The sequence below is a fragment of the Tiliqua scincoides genome, chromosome 1 (assembly GCF_035046505.1).
Source record: "Tiliqua scincoides isolate rTilSci1 chromosome 1, rTilSci1.hap2, whole genome shotgun sequence".
NCBI classification, from domain to species: domain Eukaryota; kingdom Metazoa; phylum Chordata; class Lepidosauria; order Squamata; family Scincidae; genus Tiliqua; species Tiliqua scincoides.
In genome coordinates, this window is record NC_089821.1 from 58,159,751 (window position 1) to 58,179,234 (window position 19,484).

Sequence of the window (19,484 nt, forward strand, 5' to 3'; positions counted from 1 at the left end):
TGCTGTGTAACTGCTTATCTCACAAAATTCCTTGCTTACTTGAGCAGCTGGACCCCAAATGTGTGAAAGATGGTCACTCTGGAATCCCACTGAAACAAACGCATGTCCCCTTGCAACTTCTATTTACCAGACATGTCTCTTTATCCACTGATTTGACTCACCACTGATACTGGGGGGGGGGCGGGGGGGTCGTCCTTTAGGTGTCTTATAACAAGTTAAAAATGTACCAAAAATCCAATATCTCTCCTTCATGCTGTTAAGCCACACTGGTTGCAAGCTTCCCGGAGTTAAAGATAGCTTTAAAGACCCACTTCTGGGTTTCTTGCTCCTCCATATTTGCTTTACCGCTTTCAGCCACGAGATGGGGTGAATAATACAATCTCATGGAATAATTTCATTCCATTAGCTTTCTGGGGTGACAATGCAGGAGCAAGAAACCTGGAAGTAGTCTTTAAAGCTGTTTTTCCACTGATTTGGTATCCACTGATTTTTTTTTAAAATCCATGAAGGGTTATTGAATGGAATCCCAGTGCCTAACAAGGCATAACCTGTATTTCAATAGGACTTCAGTGTAACTGAAGGCCCTGCAGAAAGGTCATTCTATTGTTTCCATGACAACTTATCCCTACCTCCAATGAAGATCAGACAATTATATGTGAACATGTGGAGCTGCTGAATGAAAGTAGCGTTCCAAGATTTCGGATGAGTCATTCCTGGCCCTGTGTGAAATGCCAGGGATTGAAAGTGGGCCTCCTGCCTGCAAAACATGTGTTCCATCACTGAACTATTTGGCCCCTCCTCTAATCAACCTATGGCTTGTTGCCTTGCCTCAAACTTATTTTGGTCTCTCACAAATAATCTTCCTTTATATAATAAAAGGATTTAAGTGTTGTATAGTGATTTCATCTCCCACAATTGGTCATCTGAATAAGTCTTGTAAGAGTAAAACATTTAAGATTAGGTAATATTACTTTTCAGGCAATCAACAAAGTGGTTGCTAAATGCCCTTAGGCAGTAGGTAATTTTTACCTGCATAGGACTGAGATTAAATATCAGAATACATACATCTGAAAAAGAAAAATGAGTATCCTGAAAACCCTTCATTTCATGCATGTGCATAAAAAGCATTCAAGCAAACAGGGATCAGTGAAAACTGTACCTGAACCAAAGCTGTACACAATCCAAAAATTCCCACTGCAAGCAGATTTTCCTGGAGCCAGATTTTCACTGTTTCATAACAAGGCTTTAAAGAAAGGGGAAAAAAAACCACACTGATTTACCCAGGAACAACAGCCCTGGCTGTGTTGGGAGTCAAAAGGCACAAGCAGAAATGGTATGTCAGATTAAACTGGGTAATGTGGGGTGTCCATTTCATCACTGAAGGTGCAGAATAATCCCAGGGAGCTGATTTACAGGGACAAAGGGTTCTAAAAGCTCAGGGGGTCTGTATATCTGAAGGTTAAATGGATGGATGGATGCTATTGCAAAGTGCAAGAAGAATAAAGTTCTTTCTGTTTCCTATTTAGGATGAATTAAATAGCAACACTTCTAAATTCAACAATGAATCTTTTTTTCAAGTGGTGGGGCAAGAGAGGCATTTGAAAGGACAGTTGTAAGGCTATGGGTGCCCAAACCAAAACATGTTCACTAATGAGATAACATTATGTTTTGTAGACTAGGCACAGCTGCTGAGCTACTCCTGAACATCTGATAGCATCACAGTAGGATTTGTTCAGCCAGCACAAATAAAATCGTTATTTCTGTCATTCCTATAACACTATTGGGTTGATAAAATATTTCACTTTTATCTGTGCAAAAAGTCTTGTAATATATTGAGAGAGGGTGTCTTGCCCAAGGTGAAGCAGTTAGCTTATTGGTTGAGGATGACTGGTTGAGGATGGCCTAGTTCTCTCTCAAAGCTAACATTAGCCATACAATCATTTTACTCAAGACGTTGCAACCATTCACATTCCCCATTTGCTTGTCCGAAAACCTAACGGCATGTTAGACTGTCCCTTGGAAAACATGTTTGGGATGTAGGATAGCCCACATTTAAAATGGAAGCCTTCAAGTGCTGGCACATCAGCAGTTGTTTTTGCAATGGTCCTTTCCTCTATGTGGATGAGGGAGGAACTGTTTCAGATGCAATCTCTTCTCACATGAACTCCGTGGATTGCACATCAGGGACGAATGCATTCAAAATTAGTGACACAGAATCATTCCTTTAAATCATGAGACATCTGGGTCTAGTCTGTGCTACTGTTTTCTATAGGCTGGCTGTTATCACAGTAATGTACAGTACACTGTTTGACACAAGTACATAATGTTTATAATAATTTTTATAATAATTTTCTCATACTAGTGCAAACATCTAATAGCAAACGTTTGCACTGGTGGAAAAAAAAATTCAAATATTGGCTAAGCCATTTCACACAAGGGGTGATTACCCAGTGATAAGTCACTACAGGTGGTCTCAGTGTGGAGGTGAGTGGGAAAATGAGGTCCTTAGAAGCGAATCACTTATTTTCCACTTTGTTAGAAAATACTTTTTTTCTGGTTTGTTTTTCCCACACCATCATAAAGAGTTGCAATGATGTCAACATATTTAGACAGGTGCTAGATAATGCCAAAGGATGAAACTATCTGCAAGGCTACAGTTTTTCCCTCTTCAAGTGGAACATGTAGTAGTCTAGGTCAGCTTGATATAAGAATTAAATTACAAGTACTCACAGCTTTCCACCAGGTCCCTGGGGAATGAAGACCACAATTCTCACTGAATTCCAAGCAGCATGAATCTGGCACCCGTGTAGTGTTGTACACTTCAAACCAGTCAGTATAATTTGATACCCCACAGCATCTGAACTGGAAAGGAGAACAAGAAAACATTTGGCAACAAGGGCAGGTAAGGGCCTAGAGCAGTGATGGCAAAACTATGACACCTCTCAAAGGTATTTTCTGAGTGACACACCAGCATTCACCAACACCCAATAACTGAGTTTTACTTGTATTTCATTTTTGTAATTTTTTTGATGTTTCTTTATATAATACCAAAACCACATATTATTGGACTAGATTTTTTTAAAATAAATGAATATGTAAAGAATTGTTTCTCTTTTGTTGGGGGAGTGGGTGACATGCCAACAGATCAAATCAGGCATTTTTCAAAAGGTACACCATCACCGGCCTAGAAGCTGCTATTGGGACAAGCAGTGGGTTTGGTCCATTGCAGAAAAAAAGTGGGCTCTAATAAGTTACTCCCTCTGGGGTACCCAAATTTACACGCCAAGTACACACGCTACTCTCGAACACCTGCTGGAGTGAATTCTTCATTGGAATTCTTTTGGGCAACTTTTCATTTATTTCTAATTTATGTGACTTGATTTTTAAAAAATAAGAATTGCTCACTGGTGTGTCTTTAGCAGTCAGATGCTATCATAGCAGCTACTCCAGTGGCAGCAAGAGGGACCCACTGCCTCCACTGACATCATAGTTGATCAGTTGTTCACTGACAAATGAGAAGAGCACTGTACCTTCAGAGAATGCTTGTCTTTATCAGTTAGTGAGAATGGGGCAGACGTTGCACCACCATCCAGAAGCCTAGCAATTGTGATTGCTGATTCAGGATAGGGAAGTCCAGTCCACAACTCACAGAGACCAGGCCTCTAAATCAGGCATGAGCTAAAGCTTAAGAAGGTGTTACTGTTGAAACCCAAGAATTAGAGAACTAAAGTTATATCATCAATAAAATTCAGTTCCAAAATTCATTTCTTATGCTTGGAATGTTCTTACAAAAGAAATCATGACTCTGCAAATTGTTTGACATCAATCACGGGATTGTCAGTGCTACAGAGTGCAATGATATTATTTTTCAAGTATGCTACTGCCACCAAGAAAAATGAGCAGCAAATGAAATGGTTACAGCAATGTAACATGTTTTATTATATTTTTGTAAATCTGAGTGGCTTCTGAGTTGCACACACTCTGGCTTGAAATTGTCTTTGACATTTAGTAATACAGATATTCATGATCTGGACGCTGAGATGGCGGGCAGCAAACTTTTTTCCAAGTAGCATAGTACTAAACTTTGATTTGTATCTCTTCCATCATGCCTACCCAGAATGCGGATGCCAATTTTAGTGCTTCCTGATGGTGAGTGATTTATAGCTGCAGTTAAAAACACAGAATGTTTGTTAGAGAAGTTCAGGCTTCTTTCAGACACTCCATTCTGCAAAGCTGAAATTTGGTTTTCCTTGTTTTTGCAGCCAAGCAACTAGGGCTGGCCTGCTGAAGAAGCAGAATGAAGCCTACCTGCTTCCCCCCCCCCCCACTCCAGCCCACTGAGCCACTCACCTGCTCAATTCTCAGCTCAAGAGCAGTTGCTTTCTGAATAAGAACCCTCAGAGCATGGTCAACTGCTGGCCATGCTGAGAGCAGTTGCCAGTGCTCGATCCTGCTGGGATACCAGGAGCCCTAGGACCTGTTATATTTTGCTGTATGTCCAAGCTTTCTGTCCCCTACTGCTCCCTAACTCATAAAGGGGATCCCCTGTACAATTAGCTGTTTGGCACAAGTCACTTATGCCAGATGTAATTCAGCTGGGAGGAAGAACAGGCCTACGATACAATCTCCAACTGGGTGAAGATGTGATAAACAGAAGACCCAAGAGACTGGTAGTGGAGATTGCACCAAGCTTCTTACAGCCCAAGCCTGAAGCCAGCAGCTCTGCTGGGTACAGTGGTGCCAAAAGTCCCCTTCCCCTGGGGAAAGCCTCGAGGCCCGCCGGCTATTTTGCTGACACAGACTTGAGAGATTCTGGGTTGAACTTTTCAACACAGAGAATAGGATACAGCAGGGCAGAGCTCTGCCAGCCCCACCCCCCTCCTGCCCCGGTTCCTCCCCCCTCGCACTGCTCTCCCCCACCCAATTCCACCCACTCCCTGCCTGCCCTCCGCCCCAAAACTACTAACTGCTGACCAGTGCTGCTGGAGTGCCAGCTGGCCCTCCACACAGTACTGCGCACCAGTGGCCCCGCCTCTCCAGGTGCCGTGGACATGTCTTACGGCACATTTGCAGCACCCAGTGCTGGCTCTGAGGATGTTTAGGATTGGGCCCTTAATTCCTTGGTTTGGAGTACAAATCTTTGGAATTCATGGTGCTCTTCTGAAGTACAAGGCAAGCATTATACACCATTCCCAAGTTAAAACTCAGGATTTCAATCAAAAATGTGATAGTATCAACACCAATCACAGAATCATGAGCTGAAAGAGACCTATTAGGTGGTCTAGTCCAACCCCCTGCCTGTAGCAGGAAATCCTCCTAGAGCATCTCCAACAGGTGCTTGTCAAGACTCTGCTTGAAGCTCTCCAGTGAGGGAGAGTCCACCACCTCCCTCGGCAATCTGTTCCACTGCCAAACCGCCCTTATCAGCAGGAAGTCCAATAGAAATCTCTCCTCTTACAGTTTGTACCCAGTGGTTCTAGTTCTACTTTCAGAGGCAGTTTAGAATGAATTTGTCCCTTCTTCCATATGACAGACAGCTCTTAAGGTATTTGAAGAGCACTATCATATCCCGGCTCAACCTTCTCTTCTCCAGGTTGAACAAACCAAGTTCCCTCAACTGTTCTTTGTAGGGCTTGTCCTTCAGCCCTCTAATCATTCTCGTCGCTCTCCTCTGAACCCGCTCCAGTTTGGCTGTATATTTCTTAAAGTGAGGTGCCCAGGATTGGACACAGTACTCCAGGTGAGGTCTAACCAGTGCAGAGTAAAGCTGAACTGTGACTTGGAAGCTATGGTTCTACTAATGCAGGCTAAAAATTGCATTTGCCTCTTCTGCAGTTGCATCACACTGCTGACTCATGTTCATCCTGTGATCCATTGCAACTCCAAGATCCCGCTCACATGTTGTGCTGCCAAGCCAGGTATCTCCCACTTTATACCTGCGTCTTTGGTTATTTTTGCCTAAGTGCAGAATCTTGCATTTGTCCCTGTTGAACTTCATCTTATTCATTTCAGCCCAGTATTCCATTTTGTTTAGGTCTTCCTGTTTAGGTCTTCCTGAACTCGCTTCTATTGTGTTTGCTACTCCTCCCCAGCTTGGTGTTATCCGCAAATTTGATGAGGCCCCCTTGTATCCCCTCATTCAAGTCAATGATATTAAAGAGACCTGGGCCCAAGACAGAGTCCTGGGGTACCCCACTTGAAACTGTCTTCCAGGTTGACACGAAGCTATTGACAAACAACCTCTGTGTATGGCCTTCCAACCATTTGCAAACCCATCTAATGAGTGTATCATCTAACCCATATTTTCCCAACTTGCTGATTAGGATATAATGTGGGACCTTGTCAAATGTTTTGTTGAAGTCTAGATAAATTACATCCACAGCATTTCCATGGTCCAGTAAGCTAGTAACCTGATCAAAAAAGGAGATGAAATTTGTCTGGCAAGATTTATTTTTGACAAATCCATGTTGGATTCTATTGATCACCAAGTTGTTGCCTAGATGTGTGCAAACTGTGTATTTTATGATTTGTTCTAATATCTTCTCCAGTATTGAAGTCAGACTGACAGGTCTGCAATTTCCCAGGTTTTCTTTTTCTCCCTTTTTAAAGATTGGGACCACATTAGCCTGCTTCCAATCTAGCCGCACCTCTCCCATCCTCCAGGATTTCTCAAAGATAATTGACAGAGGCTCTGCAAGTACATCTGCAAGTTCCTTTTAGTACTCTTGGATACAGTCCATCTGGTCCAAATGACTTCCGGTTAAATGGTTTCTAACTAACACCCTGTCAATCCTAATTTGCAGTTCTGTGCTGTCATTACCTCTTTGGGGATGTAAGCATCAACCAAAGATCCAGCACCCACATTTGCACCATCCTCCTTTTGAGAGAAGATGGATGCAAAGTAGGAGTTGAGCAGCTCCACCTTCTCTTTGTTTCCAGACACTAATTGGCCATCCTTATTCAGGAGCAATCCTATCCCCTCATTTCCTCTTTCTTTGGGCAAACCCCTTTTTGTTATTCTTGACATCCCTGGTCAGCCTCAGCTCATACTGAGCTTTAGCATTCCTGACCTTCACCCTACAAGACTGGGTTACCTGTCTGTACTCCTCCCTGGTGACCTGTTCCATCTTCCATTTCCTATGCATGTCTTTTTTAATCTTCAACTTGCCACTAAGTTGCTTGTGCAGCATCCTGGTTTTTGGAGTTGTCTTCCCCTTTTCTTTTTAATAGGAATTGCTTCTGCCTAAGCCTGTAGAAGTTGCTTCTGAATGAGCTCCCACCCATCTTCAGCCCCTTTTCTCATTAGTTCATCAACCCATAGGACCCCACATATGATTTCTCTGAACTTGTTCAAATCAGCCCTCCTGAAAGCCAATGCACAGGTTTCACTGCTTATTCCTTTTGCTTCCCATAAGACTGAGAATTCCAGCAGTTTGTGATAACTTTCCTCTCATGAATCATTCAGAATTTGGTGCTTGTTTGTTAAAAAAAAATGGCTTTGTCCAGCAAATTAATGTCTTGTTATGACTATCATATATTTTAAGGGGTTCCATATTCTATTTTTCCCATGAGTCACATTGAATAAGTTACTGATCCTTCCTTGGACCAATAACTTTCTTGAACTTGCATTAATATATACCTGGAAAATATTCTAGGCAATACATCTCTTATTCTCTTGCTCCCCCAATATTCCTAACATTATGCCATCTTTTGTTTGTGCAGCACAAGATGTCATTGTATTTTAAGACTGGTAGTGCCAAGCATCACATCCATGCTAATGCACAAGAGAAAATGTTGGCACAGAATCAAGCTGGAACAAAAACAAGCCACTGGGATTATGACAAACCTCCCCTATTGTGCTGAGCACAAAAGGAATATTTAAACACAAGGATTCTAATGATTAATTATGCCAATTCTGGAGCAATTACAAACATCAAGGGAGGATGCAGATTAATTCAGACAGCCTAAAAATGCAAGGTGTAGTGACAGGATTTTTGAGAAAAAAAAAAATTCAAGGATGGATGATAAGAGAAAGAAAGAGAGTTCATTCAGAAGGGAGACTGAAAAATGTCCGCAACAGATGACATAATTCAGATTGCCTCTCAAACACCTTAAGGATGAGCAACAGCATTTTTCTTAAAAAAGAGAAAAATACAATCAGTAAAAGCAGACCCTCATATCAATATGAGTCATCCTTCTTTGGGATTTTCATATTCAAAAGAACCATCGTTTCAGAGGGCACTGGAAACACTGTTCATAAGATCTGCTCTAGAATGCTGGTACAGGGCAGATCAACAGCAAAATATAACTTGACATTATTTGCAGAAAAAAAGGAACACAGTCCAAGATGCACTGCCTGTATGTGCACTACGTCACATGGTCAACATTTCTGCTTAACTCAAAACCTGTACGAGACATGCATTTAAACATGTGTACTTGATGCTGGACACCTGCCTGTAAAGCAAGGAGTCAGAAAACAACTGTGATTATCAGAAGGAGTGCTGGCAAGAGGCCACAGAGCCATAGGCCAGGAAGGTCACATTTCTAATTTCTCACTGGAATCACGTGATAACCCCACCCCACCCCTTCACTGAACTTTGGAGTTTAACACTCCAGGTTTAAATGGGGCTTGTTTACTGCTCTAAATCCTCCTGAAAATGCACATGCAGTGGTCTATGACCCTGGCCACTTCCCTGGATTCTGGCAAAACAAATTGTTGAAAGACAGAGGAAATATTCCACACTTCCAACAGTCCTCATCAACCTCCTGATGAAGCTCAATTTAGGAACGGATTCAATGGCCATCTAAACAGCTGGCAGCTATTGCATCCTCAGCTGGGTGGTAGGAAGCCTGAATTTGTTGGAGGCCTGAAATCAGCCTCAGGGTACCTTTACCAAGCAAATACCTTTGACAGGCCCAGTAGATCCTCCAGAGCAAGTAAGCAAGTACGTTCAGTGGGAGAGACTAGCTCCCCATTCCGAGCAAGTGAAGTGCTTCACAGCCTATTCTTAGGCTCACCCTTTGCCTGTAGCCCTCAGGTCAGGTTACAGAGAGCCATTCCCAGCTGCAGCCTTTTCACCATGGCTTGAACCATCTGTAACCCACTACTTTCCTCTTGACCATTCCTTCTGATTTCCCCCCTTCCTTCTTTCTGTCTTCTTATTATTCTCCTGGGTTCCTCTGTGCATCCCAACTAATCTCCCTACACCTCCCCCTCCTTTGCTATTTGCCGTTTCCTTCTAAGTAGTTTCATGCGCCTCCCTCCTCCTCCTCCTAACAGCGTTGTTTAGGGTTCCATTGTGTGTGTGTGTGTGTGTGTGTGTCAGTGGCAGAATTCCACCTGTTGTTGGCAAACTTCAGTCTCAAAAGACTATGGTATCGTGCTCTGAATGGTGGTCCTGGAACAGCATCTACTGTGGCTGAAAAGGCTGCTTCGGGAGTGACAATCCCTTCCACACCAGGAGCAAGTGTCATGTGTCCCTGGTCTGTCTCCCTGGCTATGGATCTTCCTTCTTTGCCTCTTTGGTCTGTTGGCCAAGTGTCTTTTCAAACAAGGAAAGGGAATGCTGCACAGCCTGCCTCCAAGCGGGACGCTCAGAAGCCAAGGTTTCCCCATCTGTTGAGGTCCATTCCGAAGGCCTTTAGATCCCTCTTGCAGATGTCCTTGTATCGCAGCTGTGGTCTACCTGTAGGGTGCTTTCCCTGCACGAGTTCTCCATAGAGGAGATCCTTTGGGATCTGGCCATTGTCCATTCTCATGACATGACCAAGCCAACGCAGGTGTCTCTGTTTCAGCAGTGTATACATGCTAGTAGTGTATACATATACATAGTAGTATACATATACATATAGTGTATACATAGTAGTGTATACATATAAGGCCATGCTTATAAAGATTCCACCTGTAACGTTTAGAGTAAGTGTGTTAGTATAGTGAGTTCCAGTTCAAATCCCATGTGTTAATTCTTCAGCATGCTTTGGTGCACCTATACTATTGCCTCAGTTGTCCTTTCACTGCCTATCTGCATAGTTGTGCCATTGACCCATACAATGGGTCCCTGCACACAATAAATCTCTCCTCCATGTGCACTTTTTACTTGTGATTTAAACAACTTAGTTGCTGCCAACAACTAAGGGAGAGAGAAACAAGAGGCTGCCAAGTCAGGCTCTGGCTGAGGACCCATGCCTACAAGATGGCTCCCTGACTGGGCCAGTACCGGTGGCAGAGGTAGCACCCAATGTATCATCAGCGCTTGCAAGGCCTCATGGGAAGGCCCAGTGCACCCCCCCCCAGCAACTTGGTACTTGGTACTGGCCATGCTTATAAAGATCCCTCCATGCACAGGCATGCTGCACCCAGACTCTCTCTGTTGCCAGCCCTGATCCTGCAGGTCAACAATGGAATGCAAACATCAAACTCATGCAACTCATATTTTGAGCTCCCACTTTTGAACGCTGGTCGTATAACTCCAGTTAATGAAACTTAGTTCTATGTAAATATGGCTGATCTGTGAGAAGTAGCACTACCCAAGGGAGTAGAGAGCAAGAAATGATCTCTTGTGTTGTACATCTGGCAATATATGCAATAGGTGCATATAAATACAATAGATAAGTGAAATGTTATTCTCTTGCCCTCGGGCATATTGAAAGGTGCCTCAGGCATAGAACAGAAGTGAAGTAAGTAGAGAATCAAGAGACGCAACCATATGAACAGGCTGGAGAACCTGAATGACTCATTTTCTCTTGTATCTCACTATTGTGCAAAAATTACAAAGAAAATGTGACATTTTCTGGGCATCATAATCACTTGCGCATTACAGCTTCTGTTGTCATTTATGAATTTTCATTGCTAATGCTTCTAAATATAGATAGCTTTGATCTGTGTACCTGCCTGCATGATGGAGAGATCACCCTGCAGATGACATTAAGCTCAGCTCTGCAAGTCAATCCCCTGTGGAAAGATATCAGTGCAGTACAGGGAAAGGACCATTGAGCCACCTGGGCTGGTCCTTGGGTAAGGCATAATTAAGAGATACAGTTTTGTAGGGCTACGTCAGTCACAAGATCTGGTTCTTGTAGAAACCAAAATGAAATCCTTCCCATTATGCCAGAACATCAATCCCAGACAAAGATGTGTGTGCTATGTGGTTAAAAGCTGAAAAGAGCAACAAAAATGTAAGCTTACATCAGTTTGTATGATGCTCCATGCATTAGTGAGGCCAATATTTCCATCAGTTCCATACAAATGAAGCCCTTTCTTCAGGTCCCGCTGAGCATACTTATCAATCTGGAAACAAAGCACACACAATTTCATATAAGTACATTAGATTTTGAAATCTCTAGAATTACATTTTTCAGCCTTCCCAGGAAGCCATGATAACAACATAAAAAGAGATACTTGTACATAAATTATGTCAAAGAAAGGAAACTAGGAATCTGGGCAATTATCTCCTTGAGGCCCAGTGTAAAACTGTACAGCGAAAATAACTTCAGCTAGCTAATTTTTTCTTCTGCGGATTCACTTACACTAATCATACAACCTTGATTCTTTTCCCCTTGTGTAAATCTGGGGGTTTCCATTTGGGCTTTATTTTTATTTATTTTTGTTTTTGAAAGGACAATGCTCCCCTTTTGCATTTGTTTTCTAGCGAAGTATTTGTTAGCTAAATGAAAATCATGTACTGTATTGATGCGTAAACATTGTCAGCCTCTGATTTACTTTCCCTTGTATAGTAAACTGTCCCACCACCCTCCTTTTAATTTTCCCTGTACTACATATATAGCATAAACAGAAAAGTTGCTTCATTACAATGTCATAGGCTCAAATCCAATTGGCAATGTGGCAACATCACAAAAGCCAGGACGAGAGAAAGAAACACAGCCTTCACCCTGAATCACTGTTGTCACACAGTCAAACCTGGCTATGCGGCAAGCTGATACCACAGTAAGAGTGATCCCCAATTGGCTTGGCTCATGCAGCTGGGGCTAAAGGAGCACAAAGAAGAAGAAGAACATAGTGGCTGTGAAACCCCATGAACAGGATCAAAATGGCATTTTGTGCTCCTAAAATTATTTCCATGCCGATAAACTATTCACAAACACACACTTGGCACAACCCTACATTTTATTACTGATAGATGAAAAGTTAATAGAATTGTTTACCTCAATTTCTGGCATAGACCCGCAATAGATAGGAAAGGGCAGTTAAAGCTGCAGTGTTTATCTGGGAGCAAGTCCCATTGAAATTAGTGGCATATGCTTATCTTCTTGTTCCATAGCAAATGAAACTGGATGCATCCCAATTAGCATTCAACTATAAGCATTTCTAGCTGATCAGTCTGTGATCTTACTGAAATTTCCATAAAGATGTAAGTCTCTTCATATTTTCCTCAGTGGGGGTTAATGCAGCTAGGGGGCTGAAAAATTGTACAAGGCGGAATAGTTAAGGAGGCCCTCTCCTATGTTAATCTTTCTGAAATTACAATCTCACCATCTGCTCTGTATTTTTTCAGTCTGAGAAAAGAAACACAAAACTACCTATAATATATGGTTCTGTCTTTATGCTCTGTTATCTTTCCTTTAACTGAAACCTCTTGACATACAGGGGAAAAAACAGTAAGCTGGGAAAAACAATAACCCTGGCTGAACAGTGCAGGTAGATAAGTACTTGCACCTTCTAGGACTGGAGTTAATTAGTAAGAAGCCACTTTCCACCTGAAACAAGGAAGAGGAAGGAGGGGTAAAACAGAAAATGGGCAGCCATGAAATGGGAGACATCTGACAGGTAAAGCAAGATGTGATAGCATGGAATTGAAGGCAACTGGGCCACCACACTTAGCGTTTGAGAAAGCAAATCTTCACATAGAAGATCACTATATTTGCCCACATTTTAATGGAATGTGTCCAGGCTTTAAAAAGAAAAAAACAGAAGTGAGTCTGAGCAGCAAATGTAGGAAGATGCAAAGTGCCAAGGTTGCTTTTCTGTAGTCAACTCCGCAAGCCATTTCACACAGCTTCACAGCGTGATAATCCCTCTGACTAGGATTCAGATGCTGCCCAACTTAATGTAATCTTCATGCCCTGTTTCAGATCAATAATTTTTAATAACCCAAAGTCAACGTTTATAAAACGCCTGAAGGATCAAGTGGAATATTTTGTTAGCTCAGGTGTGCCTTAACACATTTTCTCATTTTACCATAATAGATTGCTTAACCATGCATTTCTGCTCAACCTTGTAGCAAGTGAGAGAATCACTAATGTGCAACGTGTACAAATAAAAGTCAGAAGCAGCAGGTGAGAATGTCTAGGAGACATTCACCTTTTCTCAGGACACATGCCTAAGAGACAGAGGCAGTTAACCTGATTGGCAGCAGGTATTTCATCTGGTCCAACTCCTTCACACTGCGCTGGAAATTGACGTAGATATGTGCTTGTGTTGTATGGATTATTCCCTCTAGGGAAAAAACAGCAGCTATACCAGTTATTGGCCTGATATCTGGCAAGCTAGGGCCAAACAAAGGTGTCACTGAGTTGCATATACAGTAGTTTCTCCTGCTTCCCACCCCAGCTTTATTTTAAACCAATTGCAGTCACTGCAATCTGCCTTGGAAGACCTGCGTGAGGGGGATTAACCCTCCCCTCTTTGGCTGTTTTTCTGCTGAAAATTCCTCCCGCCTACGTTTTCCCATGAGGAAAACAATACCTTAGCTCAATTTTCAGCTAAAAACAAAGCAATTAGTATAGCTTCTTTGTACTTCAGTGTGACATGGCTGTTGTCTTTTTTTATACCTACATATGCAGAAGCACCCAAATGATGTAATGTTTCCTGACAGGCTGGAGTTAAAGTGCCTGGCTGGACCCAGAGACAGTGTGTGGTTTTGCTGAGCTGCATCCTCACATGTGGACAAAAATTCTAATTTCAGGCCCCGCTGCTCTCTTCAGAGACCCATTTTCTTTGCCCGCCCACCCGCCCCAATTACTGAGATCTCAAGCAGCAATTATTTCATACCGCACAAAGCTGCCTAGACAGTGTTTCAATATTGGTAAGTAAATATTTCTGACCTTTCTGATGATTGCTTCCCTCCTCCCACTAACAAGGGAGAAGAAGCTGTAAAGAAATGACAAAATATCCAATTGTTTCCCACTGGGTGAAACTTCTAATTTCATGCCTTGATAATCATTCTCTACAGATAGCAAGGAGCTGGAAATTGAATGTAAATAGAGAGTACCTAATCTATAAGGTCATTTGCAGGAGCCCCGGTTCTTTCTGGGGAAAGATGAGATTGATTGTACTACTAGACGAGAACAGCTTAATATTGGGTGGGATGTTATTCAGTACATGAACTTGCCATGAAGGTGAAATGTTCACAGCCTCATTTTGGGATAGAAGTGGCACCAGGTCCTGGGCATGAATACATACCAAATGCCTGCCAGCAGAGAATGACTGAAGCCCTGATCTGTAGATTTCTGAGGCTAACAATGAGCTTCAAATTTACTTCAAAACTTTCTATTATCTTGCAGGAAGCAGTGATTATGGCCCCCCAAAATGATGTAATTAAAGGCCTAGTTTTACTTGAGAGTAGCAGTGGTGTGGGGCAGAAGCATGGAGGCAGAGTGTAGTTAACCCTCTTCACCACTTCCAGCTGAAAAGTGCATCCATTAGTGGCTTGTTAACCCTTTAAGTACCATTTGCTATACTGTAGTTAAAGATTTGCAGCCCAATTCTATGGTCTCACCCCCCCCCATGCAGCAATACCCAAAATGGCTATAGCCACATCCTGTGGGGGGGGGGAGTTCATGGAGGTCAGGTGGGGTAAGCCTCCAAAGCAAGGACATGTCTACTTGGATCTGTGCTAGCAAAATTGCTAGTGCAGGTCCATGTTGACCCAGGGCATGGGATTGGGTCCAGGAAGGTGGCTAGGATTTGGTGGTCGCTGCTGCCAGTGAAGCCACCCCATTCCTGAAGCTGTTCTGCTCATCACCTGCCCCACTGCCTCCCCCTTCCACCCTCACCCTGCTCCAATGACACCTCATTCCGCCCTCCCCACCCCTGTTCCACTCCCACCACCCCATCCTGTCTCCTCCCGCTATGCTACCTGCTTTGGTGGGTCCGGCAGGATCCTCTGGCATGCATGAGAAGGCTCCAGTCTTCCCACCAGCACTCTCGCGAGTCTCTGCCTGCTGTCAGAGTGCCTTTCATGACTGTTGTAAGGCAGTTAGTGCAGGAGGAATGCTTGTTATGCCCACACTGGGTCCAATAGGACTGGGCTGCCAATATACTTAAAAGAAAAATGATGCAGAAGTAATTGTTTAAACACCCCACTTCTGTACCATGGCTCTGGTTCAAACCTCACAAGGCTGCCAAATTCAAGTTAAAATAACCCCTTAAATATATCATCACATGGTTAATGTAAGAACATAGTCCAGTGGTTCTCAAACCAGGGCGTCATGACTTCCCAGCCTGAGGGCCCTGGGCTCTGGGCTCTGCCCCCTTAAGGGGTGGTGAGGGGGGAAGGCAGAGGCGTGATCCCCTGTATCGCGCCTCTGATCGGGGTGTGGGGCACACTTCCACTCATCCCTGCCTGCAGCAGCCTCCTGCGGGTTGGAGGAGCCCGGCGCCAGCTTCAGCAAGGCGCTCCATGCAGCAAAGACCCCTCCAGAATGCGACTGCAACCACTTCCGGTTTTGAGATAGAGAAAAAGAAGTTGTCGTGATCGCATTCTGGAGGGGTCTGCGCTGCTTGGAGAGCCTTGATGAGGCTGATGCTGGGCTTTTCCAACCCCAGGAGGTTGCTGCAGGCAGGATGAGTGGAAGCACACCCTTGCACCCCTCCACAGCAGCGGAATGTTGGGCATTGCGTCGCTGCCTTCCCCCCAGCCCCACTGCCTTCCTCCCACACATGCAAGCACTTACAGACTCTCAAAGTTCCCAGAGAGTTTGAGAACCACTGACATAGTCTATCAGTGCTATCCTAATGCATGCCTCCTCAGAAATTTACTTTCAATTAAATATGTAGCCGTGTTCTCAAACTGTGGGTCGAGACCCACTTGGTGGGTCATGACTCGATGTCAGGTGGGTCACAAAAAGCCGGGTGCCATCATCTTGAATGCTGGCAAGTAACCTGGGCGGAGCAGAGCGAGATAAGCAACCTGCAAAAGGCTCCAGCGATCCATGTTTATCAAGCACTTGAAAAGTTGAGTCCAGTTCCTCTTTCCCTCTTGTTTCCCCTCCTTCCCCCCCCCATTGTAAGCAATCTTCAAGTGCTCTGCTGCAAAGCTGAGGCTTGACTCCCGCCCACCCCCCATAATCTCTCCTGTCTCCTCACCAATGAAACTGGACTAGTGGAGAGGGAGGAAGAGAGTGGTCTTTTATACAAAAAGGGCAGAAAGAGTGTGTGTAAGTGCATCTGTAAGAGAGAGAAGCAATCTGCAGGAGGCTCTACCATCTGATCCCCTTTTATCAAGTGCTTGAAACAGTTGAGTCCACCCCCTCTTTTTGTTTTCCTTCCACTTCCCTTATTGTATACAATCAAACTCTTGGGATCTTCAAGAGCTCCTTTGCAAAACTTTGCAACCCGCTCCTTTCTCCCCACCAATGAAGTTGGAATGGAGGCGAGCTAACTAGCAAAGGGAGCTTCCCCTTTGCTAAATATAAGAGAGCCATTTCAAAAGCTGCCTCTTTGCTCAGGACCACATCTGTTGGTGAATGAAGACTTGGCTATTGATACAATATCTCAAAAGAACAAGACACACATGTGTGCACACACAAACCGGTGGATGAACATGTCAGTAGCAAGATACTTCCAATTAGCTCTCACAAAGGCTACATGAGGCAGAGGCAAATCATCCGGGGGAAGTAATCATTTCCATTGTTAAAACTAATGACCACTATTATTATTTCAAATTGAGCAGAACAGAAACATTGAATGTTTAATCCCTGGCAGGAACTGCCAACAGGAGTAAGAAAGAACTGTTGGTTTATGCAGAGATGAAAAACTTGGCCATAAGCCCACAGAGAGATCCCAAGAGAATCACCTTTGTATCAATTGTTTGTATTATTTACATAGCTAATTTAAGTGCAAACTAAGACCAGAAGTATACAATTTGAAGATTGAAAGTGACACATGCTGTTATGACTTTGGAACATCAGATGATATAAATTGACCTAATTCTAGGGTGATCAGAGCAAATGGTAACATTTACAGGTCCTACTGCTCAATCTTATCTAGGCATTCTGGCACTGTGATGCTGTGTTTACAGTGTCTTAAAGCACATTCCGTAAGCATGCAGAGCCATGTGCTTTCAGTCTACTGTTAGAGTGCATGGTTGGTTGGTTGGTTGGCAACCTTCAGTCTCGAAAGACTATGGTATAAGCCTACAGCACCCGGTATTCCCAAGCGGTCTCCCATCCAAGTACTAACCAGGCCTGATCCTGCTTAGCTTCCAAGATCAGACGAGATCAGGAATGGCGTCAAGCACTTTGGTGGGGCAAAGAAGACCTGGCATGAAGGAGGCAGGGGCACCGAACATGAGCAATTTGGACGCTATCCCCCCTGAAAGCAGTCGGCATACCCCTTTGTCTCTTTAGACTTGTAGCAGCTAAAGAGCTATTAGTGATGGCAGGCTTACAAAGGGGTAAGGGAAGACATTTTCCCTTTCGTCTTCTAAGCAGCCCAAACTGCCTTCCCCCCTCCACAGTATATAGCACAGCCTATTTTGGCAAGGCTGCATGCTATGGCAGGGGAAAGGATGGAATTAAGCAGTCAGAATCACTACATTATTGAGTCCTAAATTTCATAATTACTTTTGGCTGATCTTGTGTTGTGACAATTAAACTCTACACATTCTGAATGACTTGCAACCCAAACTTATGGGTCATTTATGGCACAGAATCTATTCATCTGTTGTCATAAATGGTTCTGCAACATTCAAATGATGTGCCACCATTGCACATGACAGAGCTGATGGAAATGGCCAGTGGGTCTACACAAGTGCCGGACTCAGTGGTATAGCTAAGGAGGTGCAGGGCATAGCAACTGCACCGGACAACAAACTTTAGGGTGGCGACAGCTTGACACTAGTGAAATTGTGAAAACTTTGGTATTTTTGAATAATACCATCAAGTTATATACAATTTGATGCAGAATGCAGAATGCAATGAAACCACATCAAAAGATCTCTATTCTGTCAAAAGTTATAGCCAAATTACCAGTAAATAAAAACACAACTGCATTATGTAACAAAAACTGGATTCTTAACTCAAAATTGACCAATGAGACTGATTGTTCCAAGAGCCAATTACCGTAGATACTCGCCTATAGTACGTGAAATTTTTGCCAAGTAATCAAGCTCAAATTATCACTTCACCTTATCTCCAGGTCAATCAGAGGGCAAAGCCTTTCAACTCTGAAAAGTTTCGTTTCTCAAGCAGCAGACAGGCACCAAGTTTCTCAAGCAGCAGGCGGGCACATCTCCTTAGAAGCAATTTGTTAACTTTTTATTCTCCTTCCTTCTGCTGCAGCCTGGTTCTGCTTTGCAAATGCTTGCAAAGCAGGTCTGATTTTTGAAACACCAGGATGGGAATCCTCCTTTCCATTTGAAGCAGGCTACAATTCAATGCACGCTTACTTAAGAATAACACCCATGGAAAGTAAAAAGGGTTGCAAATATATGCAGCTCCATCTCTCTGCTGCAAATTGAATTACACACTCCCAGTTATGTGTTATGGGTTGTATGTAGAGCTTCTGGCTTAACACACCAGACACCTTAAAGGTGTCTTGATTCATGGTTCTCCTGCAGTGGTTCCCAACCCGTTTCACTTGCATATCCCTTGGCAGCCCATTTCCATAAATTGTACCCTTCATATTAGCAAAATGTTTGTAATTAATAATACACGCCCTCACCTCCTCTATATGAAAGCCCAGACTTCATGTATTTATCACAGTGTTTTCTCTTTTTATCTGTTTGAAGAACAGAAGGCTCTGCCTTTGCACTGTTTTGCACCAGAAGTGTGCTGAGAAATTCTAGTTGATTGATCACTTTCCATATTATGTTTCAGCTTTTTTACTGTGCTGGTTTTCAATCACTGGTTCATACATGAACTGATGACCAAAAACTAGCTATTGGTGGGGCTTTCACAGCCGACTAGCTACCTCCCTTCCTGCCTTGCTGGTCCTTACAAGGTATTCCTGTCTTGCAAGGCATTCTGGAGCATGACCTGCCTTTTTCTACTATTATGTCATTCTTTTTCAAGTACCCCTAAAGGTCCTGTTGAGTGTCCCTGGGAGTACATGAATACCAGGTTGGGAACCATTGCTTTACTGGTATGTTGTTTACAGTGCACTTACTCTGATAGTGCTTACAAAAAGTGATGAAGACCAGAATTTAGAAAGAATAAAAATGTATCTTATGATCTTTTACTATGTTTTTAATAAATTAGATACTACAGTTCTTAGGTAACAATTAGTGGTGGGTTATTTTTCAGGA

General features: G+C 43.3%; 1 protein-coding gene across 9 annotated transcripts in view; it reads right to left on the bottom strand.

The window, feature by feature from the left end:
* Positions 1–19,484, bottom strand: part of TSPAN4 (tetraspanin 4) — a 375,697-nt gene that overhangs the window by 20,912 nt on the left and 335,301 nt on the right. For all 9 annotated transcript variants that reach the window (XM_066610251.1, XM_066610292.1, XM_066610268.1 and 6 more), the window contains 3 exons: positions 11,186–11,287; positions 2,731–2,862; positions 1,160–1,243 (listed from right to left, as the gene is read on the bottom strand). In XM_066610251.1, coding sequence (XP_066466348.1) covers positions 1,160–1,243; positions 2,731–2,862; positions 11,186–11,287 — 318 coding nt within the window. The remainder of the gene's footprint in view (positions 1–1,159; positions 1,244–2,730; positions 2,863–11,185; positions 11,288–19,484) is intronic.